Raw genomic sequence first — 18649 nt, 5'->3', positions numbered from 1 at the left:
GCTTAAGGCTAGGAAGAAAAAACATTGCCAAGATGTCCAACACCACTGTGTTTCTCTGGAAAGTCTCTTTCCTTGTATTGGTAACTAAACAGAGGGCAAGAGAAGCAGTTGCTTATTTATCCAGGTACAGTTCTGTGTAAATGAAACATCTTTCCTTTTCTCCTAAGTAAATTAATACAATCAAGTTGAACTTGTTATTAACCTGAGAAGAGATTCTGCTGTATAATTGAACATTATTCTAACATTACATTTGTTTTTTTTAATTCTGTAAATGATACTATATAAATAAATGCAAGTTTTACCTTTAGCAAACATAATTTGCTACATAATTTGGTGTAAACATAACACCATACATCAATTGAGGAGTGAACTCTAAGTAGGCTACATATTATAAGGTTGTAAGAATGCAACAACATAAGGAAAATCTCACATATCCAACCACTTACAAGTCTCTGGAGATACCCTCTAGCACCTTAATATATATTTAGTATTAATCTTCCCCAGGAGTGAGAATTTTATTTGTGTGTTTATGTCTTTTTACGTATATGAAATGAACACACACATATACATATATGCACACACACATTTATGTTTTCATAATGTTCAGAAATTTAATTATTCTTACAAAATAAACATTTGCTATTGGCTAATTTTGTAACAAGTTTTGGGGTTTTTTGTTTTAAACAGGTACAGTACTCTAAACTTTAAAATTGCACAGCACCAGAAGAGAGACACCTGCTTGGTGGATTTTGGAGGATATTTAATACCCTCTCAGTTCTCACATACACAAAAAAGGCACAAACCTTACAGCGGTTAACCTTATGAAAGAGTTTGAGGAAAAAGACCATATGCAAAGGAAAGCCCAAGAGCATCTATTCCTAAATATAATAAGCCCTATACATGTTCAGGCTTAAACTTTAATGCTTCATACTAGTTTTATTAACTCATAACTGACTACTGCTGGGCATAGGGAACTCTGTTCTGGCCTGTCAAGCTAGTGAATGGGGAATGCATTGACATATGAAAAGAGAGAGTGATGATAGAGAAAACTTCATTTAAACATTAATAAAGAAAATAAATGGCTATAATGTCAAGTAACATACAGCTTATTCCATGTCCAGAAGCCTTTCCTATCAATTCAATTCAACTTTAGTAGCTACTGTTGTTTCTCCTTGTAGGTTCTGAGCTATACAAATGTAGTTTCCAGCATCTGTGGCTTCAAAATCCTCAACAAGAAGAACACTTTTTGAGATTCTTGTGGTATGTCCAGTTCCTCTGTTTATCAATCTCCAGAAGTTTTGGATAACTGCAGGCCTCTCAGACTGTTTAAAAGAAAGAAAAAAAAAAAAACAACAAAACAAAACACAACAACCAACCACCCACGTAAGAAAATACATGATTCTGCAAAGTGTATTTAATGACACTACCCTCTCGAACCCTGAAGCAAGGGGTCAGATAGTAGGAGCCTATATCCAAAAGTCAGCCTTAAGTGAGGAAACTGTTACAGTTACAGCAACATTACTGCATTAAATATTGATGTACCAATAAGTTATGCCAAATAAGGATAATGCAATGGCTCTTCCATTCTAAGTGCCAGTACTGTATGTCTTTAGAGTAGTGATGGGCTGCCAAAGCTCTGCCTGGAGTATATGAATGAACTCAGTTGCAGTTGTGGGCCACTTACTAAGGCTGCACTTGGGTACTTGATGAAATAGGTGAGGTATCTTGGGGGAGATGTCAGGATAGGCATGTGAGCTTATTTCCAGACTTGAAGCATGTCTCAAAAAGGAAGGCAGCAGTGGTATGAGTTAGCTGCCCAAGCTTTACCTAGTTCTCTTTTAATGCAGAGAATAGCTTTAAATCATGTGTTGCAAATGAATTCCTTCTCCTCTAGTGTCAGAAACACCGTATTAGATAACATACAAGCAAATAGTAACAATTCACAAATGCTTCTAAATTAATCCTCACATTATGCTTTCCAAAATGTGTATGTAACTTCAAAGCCAAAAATACAAACAAGAATGCTTACAAAGATGCTGTTTAGATTTTGTCATTATAACATGCTTTTATTTTTTCTCTTCCATAAGAGAATTCTCTGATGGACTGTTTATCAGGTCACACTCCCTGGCACTTCAGAAGTTTGCAAAGGACTGGATAAGAGAAACTGGCCCGAAGATAGACTAAGGCAGTCTTTTTCCTTCAAAAAATCTGTCATGCTAGTCAGCAGCTTTAATCATGTTGGCTTATGCTACCAATAACCTGGATGAAACTGGTAAAGAGGTTTCTGCTTGGAAACATCTCATCTTGCTTCACAAAATAGACGGATTAGCCATTTACCAATAGCAAGCTTAAGCTAACAGTAGCAAAAGGATAAGTTAAGACATTTATCTAGAGCCAAAGCTATAATCTTGCACTTGCAAAATGACCAGTACAGAAGAAGCTGCCAGTCTTCCTGAAGCTTAGGGATGTGTCACTGTGCAGTCAGGGAATGCCTAGGAAGTGGCAGGCATTTACACCTAGCAGGAACTTTTTTGAAGAACTGGTCATCTCATCCAGAAATTCTTAATCCTTTAGAAGGAATCAAGCCACTTAGCAGAGCACTACCTCCTGTTCCCAGCCTGCAAATCAAGTGCTATGTACAATCAAGTACTACCACACGCTTAATTCAAGCCTAAGTTAGTTCTTAAATATAGCAAGTGGAACTTCCCTGACCCTACTGAAAGTGAAGCTAAAGGCCATGTAAGGCAGATGCTATTTGCCTGGTTGGGCTCCTGCTTGCCCAGTTTTTCCTCAAACTAATTGCCTTCTGCTTTGAAGCTAGTTTCAGGGAATCATATTAAGGAGTGGATCAGTACGCATCAGTATGCATTCACAGCAGGTGAATGAGCAAATGCAATTGTCAGGGAGTGGCAAGGGAAAAAAAAAAAAAAAACTTGAGTGAAAAAATGGTAAGGAGAGGTTAGTGACTACAGAGATGAGATGAGGGTCTCTCCAACGCAATGTACCGAGAAGCAAGCAGGGATTAAAGTGCTGCTTCTGCTCAGGGATCAAGTGGTAGGTGACAGCCCAGGTGCTGGGTGGGGAACAAAAAACTATCACTGATCTCCCTGCACTGAAAGCAGCAGCAATCAATGGAAACATCCAGTGAATCTTAGAACTTTGTCAGTGCTTTTTCTTGCACAAAAGAAGGTGTATCTGACCAGCATCACTGATGGTCCTCTCTCCCCTCTCTCCACCCCCACCTTTTTCCTTTGCACTATGTGAATACTTCCTTAATAAATGTTAAGTCTCCAACAAGCATACAGTGCTTCTACTCTAACACTTACTTAATCATTTTGTTGGGGCAGAAACCCAAACACAACTCTTCCCTCCCTATCCCCAGGCACAGCTGGAGCTGAGACTGTTTACTCCAGCCCTCTCCAGGGCAGATGCAGGCCACAGGCCAAAGTCTCTCTCTCAGCCCCCGTAGGTGGGTGCAGTGAGAGGCTGTAGTCCTCTGCTGATAGTGCATGTGCCCTGCACTGCATCTGCAGTATCCACAGCAAACAAGGGAGACAATTTGCATGTGTTTAGCTGTTTATATTCAATCAGTGCTAGAGAGGCCTAACTGTAGTGCACATGCCAGCACTGCATCAGGTGCTGTGAGACCACTGGAAGCAACTGGGACAACAACAGCCAGCAACCAGGCTCAGGCAGCCATTCAGCTGTGAAAGATGTAAAAGTAGCAAGAGGTGGACACTAATAAGATACAGAGTTTTGGAAGGCCAGGCTGAGTCTAGAATTTAATTCCTTCAATTGTTTGTTCTTAGTAACTACAGTTAGTTACAAGAGACATAAAATTGGGGTTTGTATAGCCAGTTACTACAGTCCAATAAAAAGATATCAAGGGAAGCTAAAAAAAAAACCCACATATAAAAAAAAAAAACAGAAAACCATATCAATCAACAAAGCTAATGTGATCAGCAGGGGTATTTCTTCTCTTCCCCACCCAAGAGATTGAATCATTATAAGACTGTCAGTTAAAGCCCCACCCTGAAGGAGAGAGACACTGCCATCTGTTGATGCACTCACTCAAAGTAATGCTAAGAGCTAAATTCAGAGGAAGACATCGGGCATTTAACTCAAAAAACACTATTGCTATGCAGCTCTCCGAACTTGGAGGCACTTCAGTTTTCCGTAGCATTTTACTTTTTACTTCACCAACAGCTGCAAGTTTCTCTGCTCGTTTAAACATCTACTCTTTCCTTCCTAACTTCAAATGGTTCCGATGCTCCATATGGTAGTTACTCTTCAGATCACCTAATTCATGCTATCAGTACCAAGCACCTCACCAAATGCAGTTGAGATTGCCCTTATTTAACAGCCAGGATAGGGCAGGGAGGGGAAATTGGTAATTGCTCACGAACTCTCAGACTTAAATAATCTCAGCAGATTTCAGGAAAACTTGTGACAAGCAGCAGCAAAAAAAAAACCCCAACAAAAAAACCCAAAAAACAACAAACAAACAAACAAGAACAAAAGAGGTGGAGGGGAGAGGAGGAAGTGAAAGAACGAACTAACATCTAAGCAAGGACTAGAAACCTGGTTCTACATGCCCAGTGCCCTCATCAGCAGTTCAAATCCCTTTCGTGCTCACTTGCTCTCTGTTTTTTCCCCTGAAAAGGCATGCACCTTCCCATGACAGCAGAGTGCTACAGTCTCTACCTTAATGGCTACAGCAAACTTCTGGGGCTTTAGATTTGAATTTTCTCAAGCCTAGTAAGCACTGAACTCCAATCACTCACTTAAGCAATTACCTCTGCCATTAAATTACTTAATTCTGTGCTGGCTCAGGGAGACCAGCGCTCAAACAAGTACCTTATTAGCAAGCTCTGCATCATCCTTTGACAACCCAGCACCAGGAGGGCGGGCAAATGGAATACGATGCAAACCCTCAGATCCTAGAGGATCCCTTTCTTCTGGTGAAGGGTTCCATCTTCCAGCAGTCCTTCCTTTGCTCCTAGCCTGCTTAGGATAAACAGCAGTAGAGATGAGGCTGGTTAAGAAACAAGTCACTACTGTAACTGGTCGGGTTGGGTAGAGGGAGAAGAAAGGGGACCATCAATGATGCTAGTCATATACACCTTATTTTGAGCAAGAAAAAGGACCAACAAAGTTCTAAGATTCACTGGATGTTTCCAGTGGATTCTTTCAGATGAGGCTTGGCAGAAGCAGATTTCTGTGCTTCTGGATGTGGGCAACAATTAAGCTTAAAGATTCTGTGCTGCGATGATTCATGTGCCCGAGCCACCGAGATGGAAGGAGTATCAAATGCAGAGGCATCAGTGAGGCTTTGTGGCTTGCCCTAGAATAGCTTCCTGACGCTGGCTGGCTTTGACCCTGTCTGAGGCTTTTCTTTGTAAATGCTGCCAGAGGCCAAGTGTCTCTGGAATGGAAACCTGAGGGAGGAGTGAGCTTTGCTGAGCTTGATTTTTGCTAACATGGGTAGAACTCTTCATTCCTGTGCTACTTCTAGGCTCTCAGGGAAAGATGGGCTGAAGTTCAAAAGGGACGTGCTGCCTCCTCCTGCCAGCATGCCTGAGCTAGCGAGAGGCAGAACACCACAGCCTGAAAGAATCTTTACTCCAAATCTAGACGCTGACTGGCATTCAAAGCATTGCCTTTACAAAGAACAAACCATTTCAGCCAGGGCGTACATCTCTTACCTCTTGCCCTGGGTACTGCCACCTGAAGTTCACATCTACATCTGGCTCCCCAAGGACTGTGCAGATTACATGAATGCTGTCACTGACTTCTGCTCTGTTGGATGATGCCGCAATTGTGGTTGAAGGCGGGCCCTTGGGAACTGACAGAAAGACAGTGTTTGGAAGCAGAAATTTAGTTTCTAAAGTTAAATACAGTGATAAAACTTAAGAGTCAATTTTTGCCTCAGTTTGCTTAACGCAACAGGTAAGTGATGTACACCTGCAACTTTCCCCTCTACACTGGGAAATTGCTGGAATTTAAACCTACAAAGTTTTATCACATATACTTTTGATCAAGATTTTAAAACTCTGTGGTTACATTACTGATTTTACTTTTTTTTAAAAATTGTTTTCTAAACAATGTCAACAGAAGAAACAAGAGTCAGTATAAGCATATAGAAAACTGCACCTTACCTTCCACATACAGTAGGTGATACTTGATGGAAATCTGAGGTGCCCCCTGTGACTCTGCTTTGCAATAGACAATACCTTTATGATCAGAAGTAGGATGCTGGTAGACAAAACCCTTCTTCACATCATAAATAATATCAGTTCCATCTGTTTCAATTTCTTCTGCTGGAAATTCCCTGTGTAGAGTTACTTTTGCTGAAGGAGTAGTAACACGGCATGGGATGACTGCAGGTTTATCTGGGTTCAGGTAGACAATCTCAAAATAACTGGGAGTAGGTACAAAAAGTTCCTCTTTATCTGTGCAGAAGAGTTGATATAGTTAGAATAATATTTACATCTTGGTTTAACAGAAAGAAGAGAAAGTACAAATGACAATGAGAATGACAAGAGAAAATAGCTGTGAGCAACATTAAAAACTATCCCAAAGCTTTTTGCTTTAAATACGTACATAAAAGAAAGAACCCAACTTTTCTAACCTGTGAGTATATATTTACATAGCTTGCATTAAAAACATTAAATCGAACAGAAAAACAAAGTATTCTTCACTGGAATCAGATTTTTTTAATCTTAAGAAAATCTTTGGAATTTCTTTTTAATAAGCTTCCAAATACTCCTCTGGATCTAATTCTGTTCACTTGCCCACTTTTAAAGGGTAACACACAGAAAAAAAGCCACCACCACTGGTAGGATAAGCACTACTAGAAAGAAATATTCATTGGAGCTACAGCCTCTTTATACATACGATTTTAGGCAAAATGATTTACTGCTCTAAGTAGCTGAAATATTTAGTGCTTTTAGAATGACGGTTAAAGAGTATTTCCTTATTTGGCATGCTTCTTAGAAATATAAAGCTGAAATTCCTCTTTCTAGCACAAGCATTTACATAATAACTTGACTGAAAAGTTTATTCCAGCCTTTCTAAAGGAATGTATCCTCAGAACATTAAGCACTTCTGATAAATGGCTCCTGCACAGTCCCATGGTCTAATTTAGCTCTGAAACCTATCATAAACAATCCTATCTTAGCATTTTGTACTGAAATATTTGCTAGCCAAGAATGCTTTAGCTCTAATCAGGCAGCGAAGGTTGTTTTACCATGCAGAATGTTTTCCCTGAGAAGAACGAATTAACCATTTGATTTCAGCTCTGTTGTATCAAGTAGCAGTGAATGGTGCACAGTTACCTACTCTGACCCTATCCATGCAGCGTTAGGGCTACAGTCAACCTCAAGCTCTGTGGGACAACACATGTACTTAAGAGTGTTTTGCCTCTCAACATGCTATACAGACTCTTGGGAGAAACTGTGGCCTTACCAAGATCAATGAGGTCAAGATTTTTAAGTCAGTGCAGGTAACTGAAAGCGGGGTGGGGGAGACTCCATGTGGTCATCTGAATGCCAAGACAAAATGAACCTTCTGCACAGATTTATTTTCTTTATCCAGACACATTTTCAAAAACTAAACATCTTTTTATTCATTTTGTAGAAGATCCTCAGAACATGTGTTAGTATTTTCAAAGGTATTTGCTTTCCATTGCATTGTGCATGATTTTGGGTACACATTTAGCATAATCCATAGGAAAAGCGGACTCATAAATCACATTAAGCAAGTAATTTTCTGCTCACCAGCACTGTCTTCCTTAACGCTCACTAAGAAAAAGATGAAAATTGTGGAAGAAAAATCTTGACAGTGAAGTCGCTGATGTAGCTTTATTCCTGTCTTACTAGCAAACATATTTCCACGAATAATCCCCCAGTGAGTTAATTACCTGTGAAAAAGATGTATGTTGAACCTGTTTTAGTCTCATCCTTCCTGCATTTGTTACCATTGCACAGCTGAAGCCAGCAGCTATATTCACCTGTGTCTGCTGCAGTGGAATTTTCGAGGATCAGCTGACTGTACCTGTCAAGCTGCTTTATACTGGGGAGAAGAAAAACAAAAGGCACAGACAAGCACAGATGTATTTCCTCGTACATTTCTGTCAGCTCACTTCTACTTTCGATTTTTTTATTCCTACTCTGCAACTGACACACTTTTCGCTTTCAGAGCTATGTTACAACTTCCCCTTTTGCTCCAGCAAAGACCTGCTTACATGAGTAGTTTTATTGATTTCGACTACACGAGCGCTTACAAACTTTTGTCTTGTACAGTTCATTCTCGGATTCCTTTCAGTCCCCATTTTGAAACTGGGCTGTGACTGCTGTAGACACTATGTTCATTTATGTTTTATCTCAGTTTGTCCACACATATCCCATATTTTCATGCTCCAAGTCAACCTGCATGCATCTCAGTCCTTTTTTGATACCATTAACTGCAGCACTGCTGCAATAGTATATAACAAAGGCGATTCAGGAGTAGTAAGTAGCAGGTACTTTAATAAGAATTTGTTTGATGATTTATGCCTGCTTTCAGTGTGAACGCTTTCCCATCTTTAACGTACTGGTCCAAGTTTCTGCTTGCAAACACCATCATAAAGAGCTTCTATCTCAGCTTGGATTTTTTCTGCAAGTCAGTCATTTTTTCACTGCCCACTCCTCTGCCCTAAGCCACCTCACTGGCATCCTCTCATTGGAGTTTCCTCATCACCCCTCAGCTATTTCAGAGCATGACCCTGCAAACTGCTGGAGGTGTACTGGCAGTGTCATCACGTAACTACACGAAACTCAGCCTGTGTGATTATTTCAGACTTGATTTGCTTTTTTCTGCTTCTCCTGAATTCCCCAGATATCTCTCTCAGTGGACTGACATTTGTAAATGTGAAAATACTTACAAATATGTAGATATATATGTAGATACTGACAATGTTTCTAAGGGTCCAAGGTACTATCTATGAAATTCAGCAGCTACAATCTCATCTTGTTCTTTTCCTATTTTAAGGTTTGCTTTCCTGGCTCTTTCTTGCAGACAGATGGTGTTATAGTTGACAGTCTGCTATGTTGTCTTCTGATGGATTGCAAAAGCAATGGTCCAACAGTACCAGTTCTCCAGGAACCCTGTCGGGGTAGTACTGATGCACTCCACTGCTGCGCTGACCCTTAAAAATGTTATTTTCAACCACCTGCCTTTACATGGTAGCACATCCAGAACACAAAGGTTTCCTGCTTTCCTTTGCAGGACATTGAGTTACAAGGTCATTTCTCTTCTAACCAAGTCAGGAGAGATTTCTCCAGTTTTAGGCATTTGATAGTGAACTTCTTTTCAGTGTTTCAAATGGGGTCTGGACAAATACGCAGCTTGCACGAAGTCTGAACAGCTCCCATACTCTTATTCAACTGTGGCTTCTCTGAGTATTTATTATCCTCCTATTTCTTCTTATTAATGTGGCAGTTATTCTGTAAGGATGATGTGTGACTGAATCATTTACTTCTGGGATTAGCATGCTCTGAAGAAATTTTTACCCTCTAAAACACCTTGTCACTGTGTAACAGCAGTACTATAGACACGCCTGACTGTACTGTATGCTCTAAATGCTCCGTTTTGCTTATGTCTCCATTGCAGGCAGAATAACTGCTTAAACAGAGAGGCCACCACTTCCAGCTACACGCACTTCCTGAAATTTCTGACTCCCTAGGTGTCTGCTAGCAGTCTGCACTACTACCAGCAATCATAAGCAACGGTTCATGTAACCCAACATTCGGCCTCCAGCCCAGGCCGGTAGCTTAGAAATTAAAAACACACCAAATACACAACCCAGACAGGGCTAACTGAGAATTATCTTTTCCATTAAAGCCCTCAGACACCCTTAGTACACTCACCCATACAGGGCAGTTTTGAGGCCTGCCTAAGGAAACAGGCAAGTCATGTTTCCTACCTGCTAACGCGCTTGTGCTACACGACCTCATCCGATTCCACTTTTTTGAACCATGCAGTTATGGAGTAGTAGCATTTTCATTTTTAATATACATACTACCTTACATTATAAATTATCTTCAGTTTTTTGATAAGATTTGAGAGATTCCTATTCGTGCAAGAGATCCTGTTGTGTATCATACCCAACAGGAAGAAAAGAGAAATCCAAAACATGTCCTACTCTGTATTTTTTTTTTTAATTACTATTATTTAGTTTCACGGTTCACATTTCATAGGCTACATGACTACATCAGCATAAAATGTTTTGCAAGTATCCAGTACTAAATGTCAACATTACAGAGAAACCATTACGCCAGAACACTTTTGCCTCTAACCGTGAATGCAGACACTGAACTATATCTCGAAATCCCAACAGACAGAAAAATAAGGTCAGAGTTAATTAATTATTGTACAGCGTGTTCTACTTAACTGAGAACAAGCTATCCAGTAATCAATGGAAATAGCCTGGTGAGGTAGTCATCCACAAACATGCACTAACAAAACCTAGCAACTGAGAGTGGAAGTGTTCAAACTTGTGACATGACCTTATTAAGCAGACAAAACAGGCCACATAAAGTAAATTATAAACGGTAAACCCTGCAGCTAACCAGTATTTCCAGGATAACTTTTATTTCATTACTATTTTAGATACTGGGAAATCTGACTCAAAAGCCAAAACTTTGCTGTGCTCTACATATCACAAAGTAAAAATGTTGTATATACAAACATTTCAAGACTGTTTAAAGAAATTAGGAAACTACTCCAAAATCTTATTCCATACATTCATCTTATTAAGCTTTAGTTATTTGAAGTTCAAAAGATCTTTGCCAGAAAAACTATGCCAAGTTTAGAAGCTAAAAAAAAGATATAAAAAGAAAAAAAGACAGTGTACATAGCATCACTCAAAGAGCATCTAGCAAATTCCTCTTAAGCAGCTGCATTCACACTGACAAAAGAGAGCTTATCTCAAATACAAGCTCACTAGGAGAGGAACATAACATCTTACTGTTTAACACAAGAAAAAAATCCCTAGCTTTCAGACTTCAGAGCACATGGAACAAAATGAAATTCAGTTATACACATGAGCAAACCGATGTCCCACTAAACCAGCAGGAGCCTGCATTCATTGAAAGCAGTCTAATTTTGCCCTCTACAACATAGTTTCCTCAATATTTGCGAGAGTGCTCCTTTCCATCCACCCCCTGCACAAACAAATGTGCATGTGATGCATGTCCAGCTCTCCGCCCCAGCTTCTTCCACCAGAGCAGCTCCATTTCACGTGAGTTTATTTATCAGATGAAGTTCTGTGATAAATACAGCTGGTTTTCAGCAAGCGAGAGACCCATGCTCCAAGTCAGGCAGAGCAGAGACTGTGTGAAGTTAGACTGCCTTCATCTGGAGCAGCTTTTTGCTATAAAGCATAAGAAAGGGAAAATGTGCTTGCCCTTATTTTTCTTTCATCTCTCTCAGTTTTTGATCCTTCTCGTACATTGTAGATCCAGTTTCTGGGTGAGCCTACAGTCATTAATTTGTTATGCACAGTCTTACAAAACAGCATTCCAGCCCTTCTGTTCTGGAGGTGCACGAGCTACTTTTGACCATTAAGACTGCCAAGATTGTTGGCCAGTTCAGCCAGTACACAAAATTTTCAGACAAAAAGTTATCTGCAGGGTGTATTTATGCTGCACAAGGCAAGAGAGCGTTACAGATATAAGCTAGTCCTGAAGCAAGCTGGTATATGTCCTGAACTCGGGAGTCAAGTTTGCGTGATTCTAGCTTTCTCCCCAGAGTTGCGTTGCTTGCTACAGTCTCTAAAGTTAAGTAAATCATTTCAGTGTGTACTGTTATTTACTCCAGTTAGGATAGTGGAAAGAGAGGATTTTTCCTCCGGCTCAACAAGAAACAGCCAAAGAGTCCTCCTCCTCCTTTCACTCAGCATCTTTCCCTCCCCCCATATGATAATTTTAGCATATGTTAACAGCTATATACCTATTAAAAACTGAGACTCTCCCTACAGCAAGCAAAAATATTTTATTTACCAGGTCGTAAAGTATACCTATAAAGACAAACTCAAAGAAAGCACAGCCACTAATACTGCAGAAATGGCTTTTCTAATTATAATCTCTTCCTTCTTAGAAAAGCCATATTGTCCTCCAGGCTGCTGTATTCTCCTTACCATATGGGTGAGCTAAAAACTTGATAAGCACGGCATGGAGACAAAACATCTGGCTTTTATCCCTACTTCTTTTTGCAACCACCCATAGGAAGTACGTTACGTGGATGCTAAATTTAACTAGTTGCAAACCAAAACACCCTCTTCCCCCAGAACTAGAGACAGGAAACAGAACGCAGTGAGCATGCATCTTCAGCATCAGCTCCTGGCCCGGACCTCTGCTGTTAACAAACCCTCCGACCAACTGAGCTACAAATGCCCTCACTGTCCTGAACCTTAAGGTCTCTTCTGCCTCCCATAATTGCAATCCTGTTAGATGCCGGGGTCCTTAAAGCCTCCTCTTGTAGCAGCTGGAGGTAGAGGATGTTAGCAGTTCCCAGGAGATGTAAAACACCTTGCTTATTGTTAAAATTCCCACCAGACCAATTAAATTTGTACATCCCTCCTATTATTTAAGGAAAAACAGGAATTGGATGCCTGAGCATCTGTTGCTATAGGGACATACAAATGAATAAAAGAATGGTAGTCATTAGCCCCCAGCAATTGCATGGACCTCATCGCAATTGCCCCTCCTCCTCACTAATCCTCTGGGCCCGGCAACCCCGCTCCTTCTTCACCTTCCATTACCTCCTCGGACCCCAACCACTCCACCTCTGCTGCTGCCCCAACTCCAGCAAGACCAGCATGGAAATCCAAGGTAAAAAAGCCCAGCTCAGTTAATTAGCTTGGGTTTCACTCTACATCTCACTAATTGGTAATAAAGGGATTACCTTATACTCTGTCTTTAAGCACTCAATGTTAGAAGATACTGGACATATATCTATCTAGATGATTAAACAATTTTTGCTGTAGGTTATTTGCTAATAATTCTTCTGATTTTTCCCCCCTTTACCCTATATTCAGCATTTTGTTTTAAAATAATGAGTGTAATATATTCGTAAAATTTTAAAATTTGCCTATTGTAGTTGGTGCTTGGTGCATAGTCTTCTGTATGCCGTGAGGAAGACCTAAGCTCCTCTTGAAAAATGATAACACTTTTCTGCTGCCAGTTCACTTACAAACACTACCAACTGAGCTAAATAAATAACATGCTGTCTTTATGATATTTCCAGTTAAATTCAATCAAAGCTTTCTAAAGCCACAGAATATAAATTTCATATTTCACATTCTATAAAGCAGTCTTTGTGTCATATGCATCTATTAGCGCTACAGCAAAGGTCTTGAAATAATTACCAAAGTCATGCTACAAATGTGATGAAATATAACTGTGCAAGACTCTGTGGTCAATGTCTCCGTAAATTATTACTATTCTGTGACTTTTAAGTGTGCTACTAATCTATGTTTTCAATTTCTCTAGTTAATTATAGGATCTTCTGCTTACATTTAAAATTGTTAATTCAGTCTAACTCAGCCTTACTGCTTCAATAACTTACTTTAAAATAATTTTTCTAAAGCGAGGATCATCATTTTTCAGTATAGACCCTTAAATATAAGCCTAACATACTTCTAAAAGAAAATACTTGGGCAAGTTATATCCACCCAGCCAAAATGTTTTATAGCATTTATTCGGTGTGGCGTTATTAACTTCTGTTACATGGTTAAAATATTACAAATACTGTGAACCTGAGTGAGAACAGAAAGGTAAATTGCTGAGGCACCAGAATCCCAAACTATTTCAAACTACAAAATGTCAAACTCCACAGTTAGGAAACGCTATCTTTTTTTCCCCAAACTACCTTAAAGTCTTGTATTTTGTCCCATGTACATCACTAGAAAAGTACTTATTTTTGCAAGAGAGGAACAGACAGTCAAACAAATAATGAAGCATTCAGATTCCTCCCCAAAAACTGCGGATACTTGCCTTGTCTTCTTCAATGCCACACGCTAATACTCAGATAACATGACCTGGAGGTCTACAGGACCAAATCATGCCAGCAACCTATTTGCAAATGCACAAAACTAAGATACACTTGAAAACGACAACCACCACTACACACACACATGCTCCCTGTTGATATTATTTTGCACATTCAGCTTTGGCTTGCTGGAATGCCAGGTCTGTACTGCAGCTGGTAAGCGCCACCTACTGGAATAAATCCAGATAAAACATTATTTCTTGCAAAAGAAAAAGCAGTAGTTGTTTACATCGGCCACAAGATCTTTTGAGAGATATTGCTGCGATAAGCCCTCAGTAGAAATAGGCTTGGTGCTGTAACTCACTGACAGAAGCCTTCCAGCAGCTACAGAGGTTTATCCAACCAGTGTAGTTCTTGAACTCCTCAGCCATCAGGAGACAAGCAAATAAGCACTCAGAGAAGAACTGGCTCACGAATTTCAGAAGGATATGCTAGAGATCACAGTGTATAACTGCCAATCTTCAACACTCCTCTTTGAAAAGGGAAGTGGAAAGGAGAAGAATGTATCTGAAAAATTCATTAACTGGGAGTGATTTTAAGGTAGCACCATTATACCTGTAAATAAGTGAAATGGATCACAGAGATTCAGATAACCTCAGTTTTTCCCCAAAAAATGAAAAATAGCTTACCTGAGTCTGGAGTCTTTAAAGGTGTCTAAGTATGAAGGATAGTTCCAAGTAACATTACTCCCCTTACATCTCAGTTCTATGCTTTGTCCTGCAGACAGGCTTAAAGTGGCAGCTAGTTTCTGGAAACGACCTTTATCCATCACCTGTGTCAGTATGGACTGGGACTTCAAAGAGGAGTCAACAGATTCTCTCTCCTTCATTTTGGGGGTTTTGGGTTTTACTTTTTTGTTGACAGGTTTAATTTTGTTTTCCCCAGGTTCTTTTGGACGCTTACTCTTTGCAGGCTGTCCAATAACTAGTAAAATAAAGAAAAGAAGGCAACGTTACTGATTAGAAAAAGGTTATACAGTCTTCTTGGGCAAAAAAAAAAATCTTCCTTATTATCACAGAGAATAACTAAAGTTTTGTTCTTCCTATAAAGGATTCATAAAAATGAGTAAGAGTTAATTTCTGTAAGTTTTTGAAGTCTCTGGCATGACCCGTTTTCCTGGGGAAAAAGAAAAAAAAAAAAAAAAAGAGAGCTTTCAACAACATGTGGAAAATCTATACTTACAGTTCACATAAACAAACAAATATGTAAGGTATGAGAACTTTACAAATGGGAAGGGAAAGAAATACAGCATTTCTATCTCCAGTTACTTTTGTCATTTCTACCTCATGTCATTACCATTTAGTATGCAATGCTACACAAGTTCTCCGTCTTCATAAGGATGTCACACACCCATCAATTCCGCATAACATTTTCAAACACCATGTTACCATAAGAGACACATGAAGAAAAACCAGCAAGTGTGGAACTTCATGATGATTTATAAAATACTGATAGTGATGCAATTTTCTTCTTTTACAGTAAGCACTGTGAAAATACAAATGGCACTTAAGTCACTTGAAGGTAGTATTTAATTCATCACTTATCTGTAACAGCCATTTATCTTGACAGTCCAGATGAAAACAGAACCTTATTTAGAGGCAAATAGTAAGACATTTCATTACCTGCTAGAGACAACAGGGATGCCCCGCTGCCTTTAAAAACAAAGCAAAGGAAACAGAAAAGTGAGGTGTCTCAAACTCCAAAAAAAAAAAAAAAAAAACCCACAACCCACAAGATATTCCCACTTTAACTGAGAGCAGGAAGCACAGATCTTTTGTGAGATGAGCCTAAAACTGCACTCCCCAGACACCAAAAACTCTGCTAACTGTGGCTGACAGCTAATTCACATTGAACACAGCTTTTCCACATGAAAATGCTTGGGTATTTTATTGTACAGCTCCCTCTGGAATTAAAAATAGCCCTGCTGTATACTCAGTTAGCATGAATTAAAACTGGTACTGGCTGCAGTATGAACAGCAGCACTTCCAGACTCCTGCCACTGATGGCTCCCGTGACACTCCACATACCCCGGCTGGACACCTTGCACTGCTTCAGCCTTCCACTTCTGTAAGTTGAGGCTGATGTACACCACATCTCTGAAATGGCACAGAGCCTTGTGAGCACAAATTTAAAAACCAGGAAATTCCGTCTGAACATAAGAAAACGCTTTTTACTGCTAGGGTGGTCAAGCATGGGCACAGGTTGCCTAGAGAAGTTGTAGAGTATCCATCCATGGAGATCTTCAAAGTCTGACTGGACACGGTCCTAGGCAACCTGCTCTCGGCGGCCCTGCTTGAGCACGGGATTGGACTGGATGATCCCAAGAAGTCTCTTCCAACCTCAGCCATTCTGAGACTCTGATCTCAGCATGCAGAGTAAGGCTGCCTGTGTAGGAGCATTTGCCTTCTGGTCTCACACCAACTGGAAAATAAACTGTCAGACAGCAAACGTCTTGGTTTGCCCAATGTATTTTGAACTCTTTTGGACTCTTTTTTAATAAGAATAATTTTTTTTGAGAGGCACACATCCAGTTACTAAGGTACATCCCTCCCCCACCACACAGACAAATATTTTTCCCAGTTCTACATTATGAGCATTGGTGAAGCTGATTGCAAAGATGCCTCACCACCTTAAAATAAGCCACAAACTGAAGAAATCAAATAGAAGTGCCTTCCAAAGATCATGACATTTTAAGGTAAAAAGTAACATTTTATAGTTTCTGGGAGGGAGAGTGAAATAATTATTTATGCTTCTTCCAATTTTTCTTTGCACCTGTGATGCCCCTGGCCATGCAAAATTGACAAACTTGGGGGAATGATGATAACAAAAGAGAATTTCAGAGAAGTGGTTGCTGCCTCCCATGGAAGACCATGAAGTAGGGTTTTTCTAGTTACTCAGAGCGCATTACCCGAACAAGTGACGCTGCATATATTACAGGGGCAAACTGTTGGTGCAGGAGCACTTTTTCCCTGCGCTACATTAGAAAGGCTACAGTGGGTCAGGCCAAATGTCTACCTAGCCAACATCTTCGCACTGACACCACCCAGTGTCAGATGTCAACCAGGGAACAGGGCAACCATCTCTGCTCCTTTGACACTAGTCTCCTAGCTTCCAAGAACCTTTAGCTCAAGGGATCCATGAACCACAGTTGCCATTGTTTTATTGCCCTTGGTGGATTTTTCCTTCATTAATTTGTCTGGTCAATTTTCAAAACTACACAAACTATACATAAATATTAGATGCCTCCTAGTTTTTGTATTAAGTGAATAAATATCTATTGTTTCTCCAACAACTTTCTCTGCAGCTCTTGTACTTTTACAGAACTTACGTGTCCTTCAAACATATCCTTTCCGGACTGACGAGTCCTAGTCTATTTAATCGTTCCTTGTAAAGAATATGCATCTTACAACAGTTCATTTACATCACCTTCAGGTAATGGAAAGAAGATAAAAGCAAACTGTACACCAGGTTCAAGATATGGTCAAATCACAGTTGGACCTATTAGTGGTGTCTTCTTTCCAGTCTAAATAGCTCATTGCTTTTCAAGAAAGCAATATTTGGAGCTGACTTTCTCTAGAATAATCAAGTGTAACTCCAAGATCACTTTCCTAAGAAGGAATTATTGGTTAGAAATTCCTAAATAGAAACCCATCAATGTGTATATGAAATTAGAATAATTTGTATTACTTTGCATCTACCAACACAAAATTTCAAGTCCTATTTTCACTGCCCAGTCTTTCAAAATGGAGAGATCCTTCTGCAACTCTTTACCATCAGTTTTCTTTTATTTTGTTTTAGCAGATATTTATAAATATGCTGAAAAGCATGTGCCTTACAAGATCACTCTGAAATTCAACTGGATAAAAACAATTCTATGCCCATATTGCAAAAACTGAAGATTAATTCCTACTCTTTGTTTTCTATTATTTATGCTACTCTTTGTTTTCTATTATTTATTACTCCATGAGAGGTCTTCCCTTGTCTCACAGCACCTTGGTTCCCATGGAGTCTTTAATAACAGGGTTATCAAAAGCCTTTGGGAATCCAAGTACCTCAACCAACTCATCCATGGCCACATTATGAAGTCCTTCAGAGAACTTCAGCAGAACTGCAAAACAAAACGCACTTCTGAAGGGGAAAAAAAAAAAAACCAAGAAAAAAAAAAAGGCAGCCATACAAAGCCATACCAACTCTTCTGTAATTTATGCCTATTTATTCACGAGTTCAGTTTACAGAATACAGAGATCTGGCTTTCTGCCTGTACCTCCCTCAAAAATCTTAAAATACTGGCCTATTTCTATTTCCCTCGAAAGGAGTAGTTTTGTGATAGGTTAAGCACCCAAGTTAAGACTTCAGCGATTTCAGATTCAAATTTCTTTTAAGTCTCAGGTGTATATCATCAAATCACAGCACTTAAACACTGTTCATGTTGTTGACTTTCTCTAAAGCCAATTCGTCTGGCAGATTAATGAGACATGTCGTCTAATGATTCTCCCCATAGAGAAAGATTGTGTCTTGGAACCTGCTATTACAGTGCTCAGTAGGATACTGCACTCAA

At 39.6% G+C, this 18649-nt stretch overlaps 1 protein-coding gene across 1 annotated transcript; it reads right to left on the bottom strand.

The window, feature by feature from the left end:
- Nucleotides 1-1040: 1040 nt before the first annotated feature.
- Nucleotides 1041-15015, bottom strand: PDGFRL (platelet-derived growth factor receptor-like; the record flags this gene model as incomplete). The annotated part of the gene is made up of 5 exons (XM_009572222.1): nt 1041-1322; nt 5706-5845; nt 6159-6452; nt 7922-8073; nt 14721-15015. Coding segments are annotated over 5 exons (1070 nt in total), but the record flags the coding sequence as incomplete, so codon positions are not given.
- Nucleotides 15016-18649: the final 3634 nt, after the last annotated feature.

The sequence above is a fragment of the Fulmarus glacialis genome, unplaced genomic scaffold (assembly GCF_000690835.1).
Source record: "Fulmarus glacialis isolate BGI_N327 unplaced genomic scaffold, ASM69083v1 scaffold32072, whole genome shotgun sequence".
NCBI lineage: Eukaryota > Metazoa > Chordata > Aves > Procellariiformes > Procellariidae > Fulmarus > Fulmarus glacialis.
This window is presented reverse-complemented; position numbering and strand designations above follow the sequence as displayed.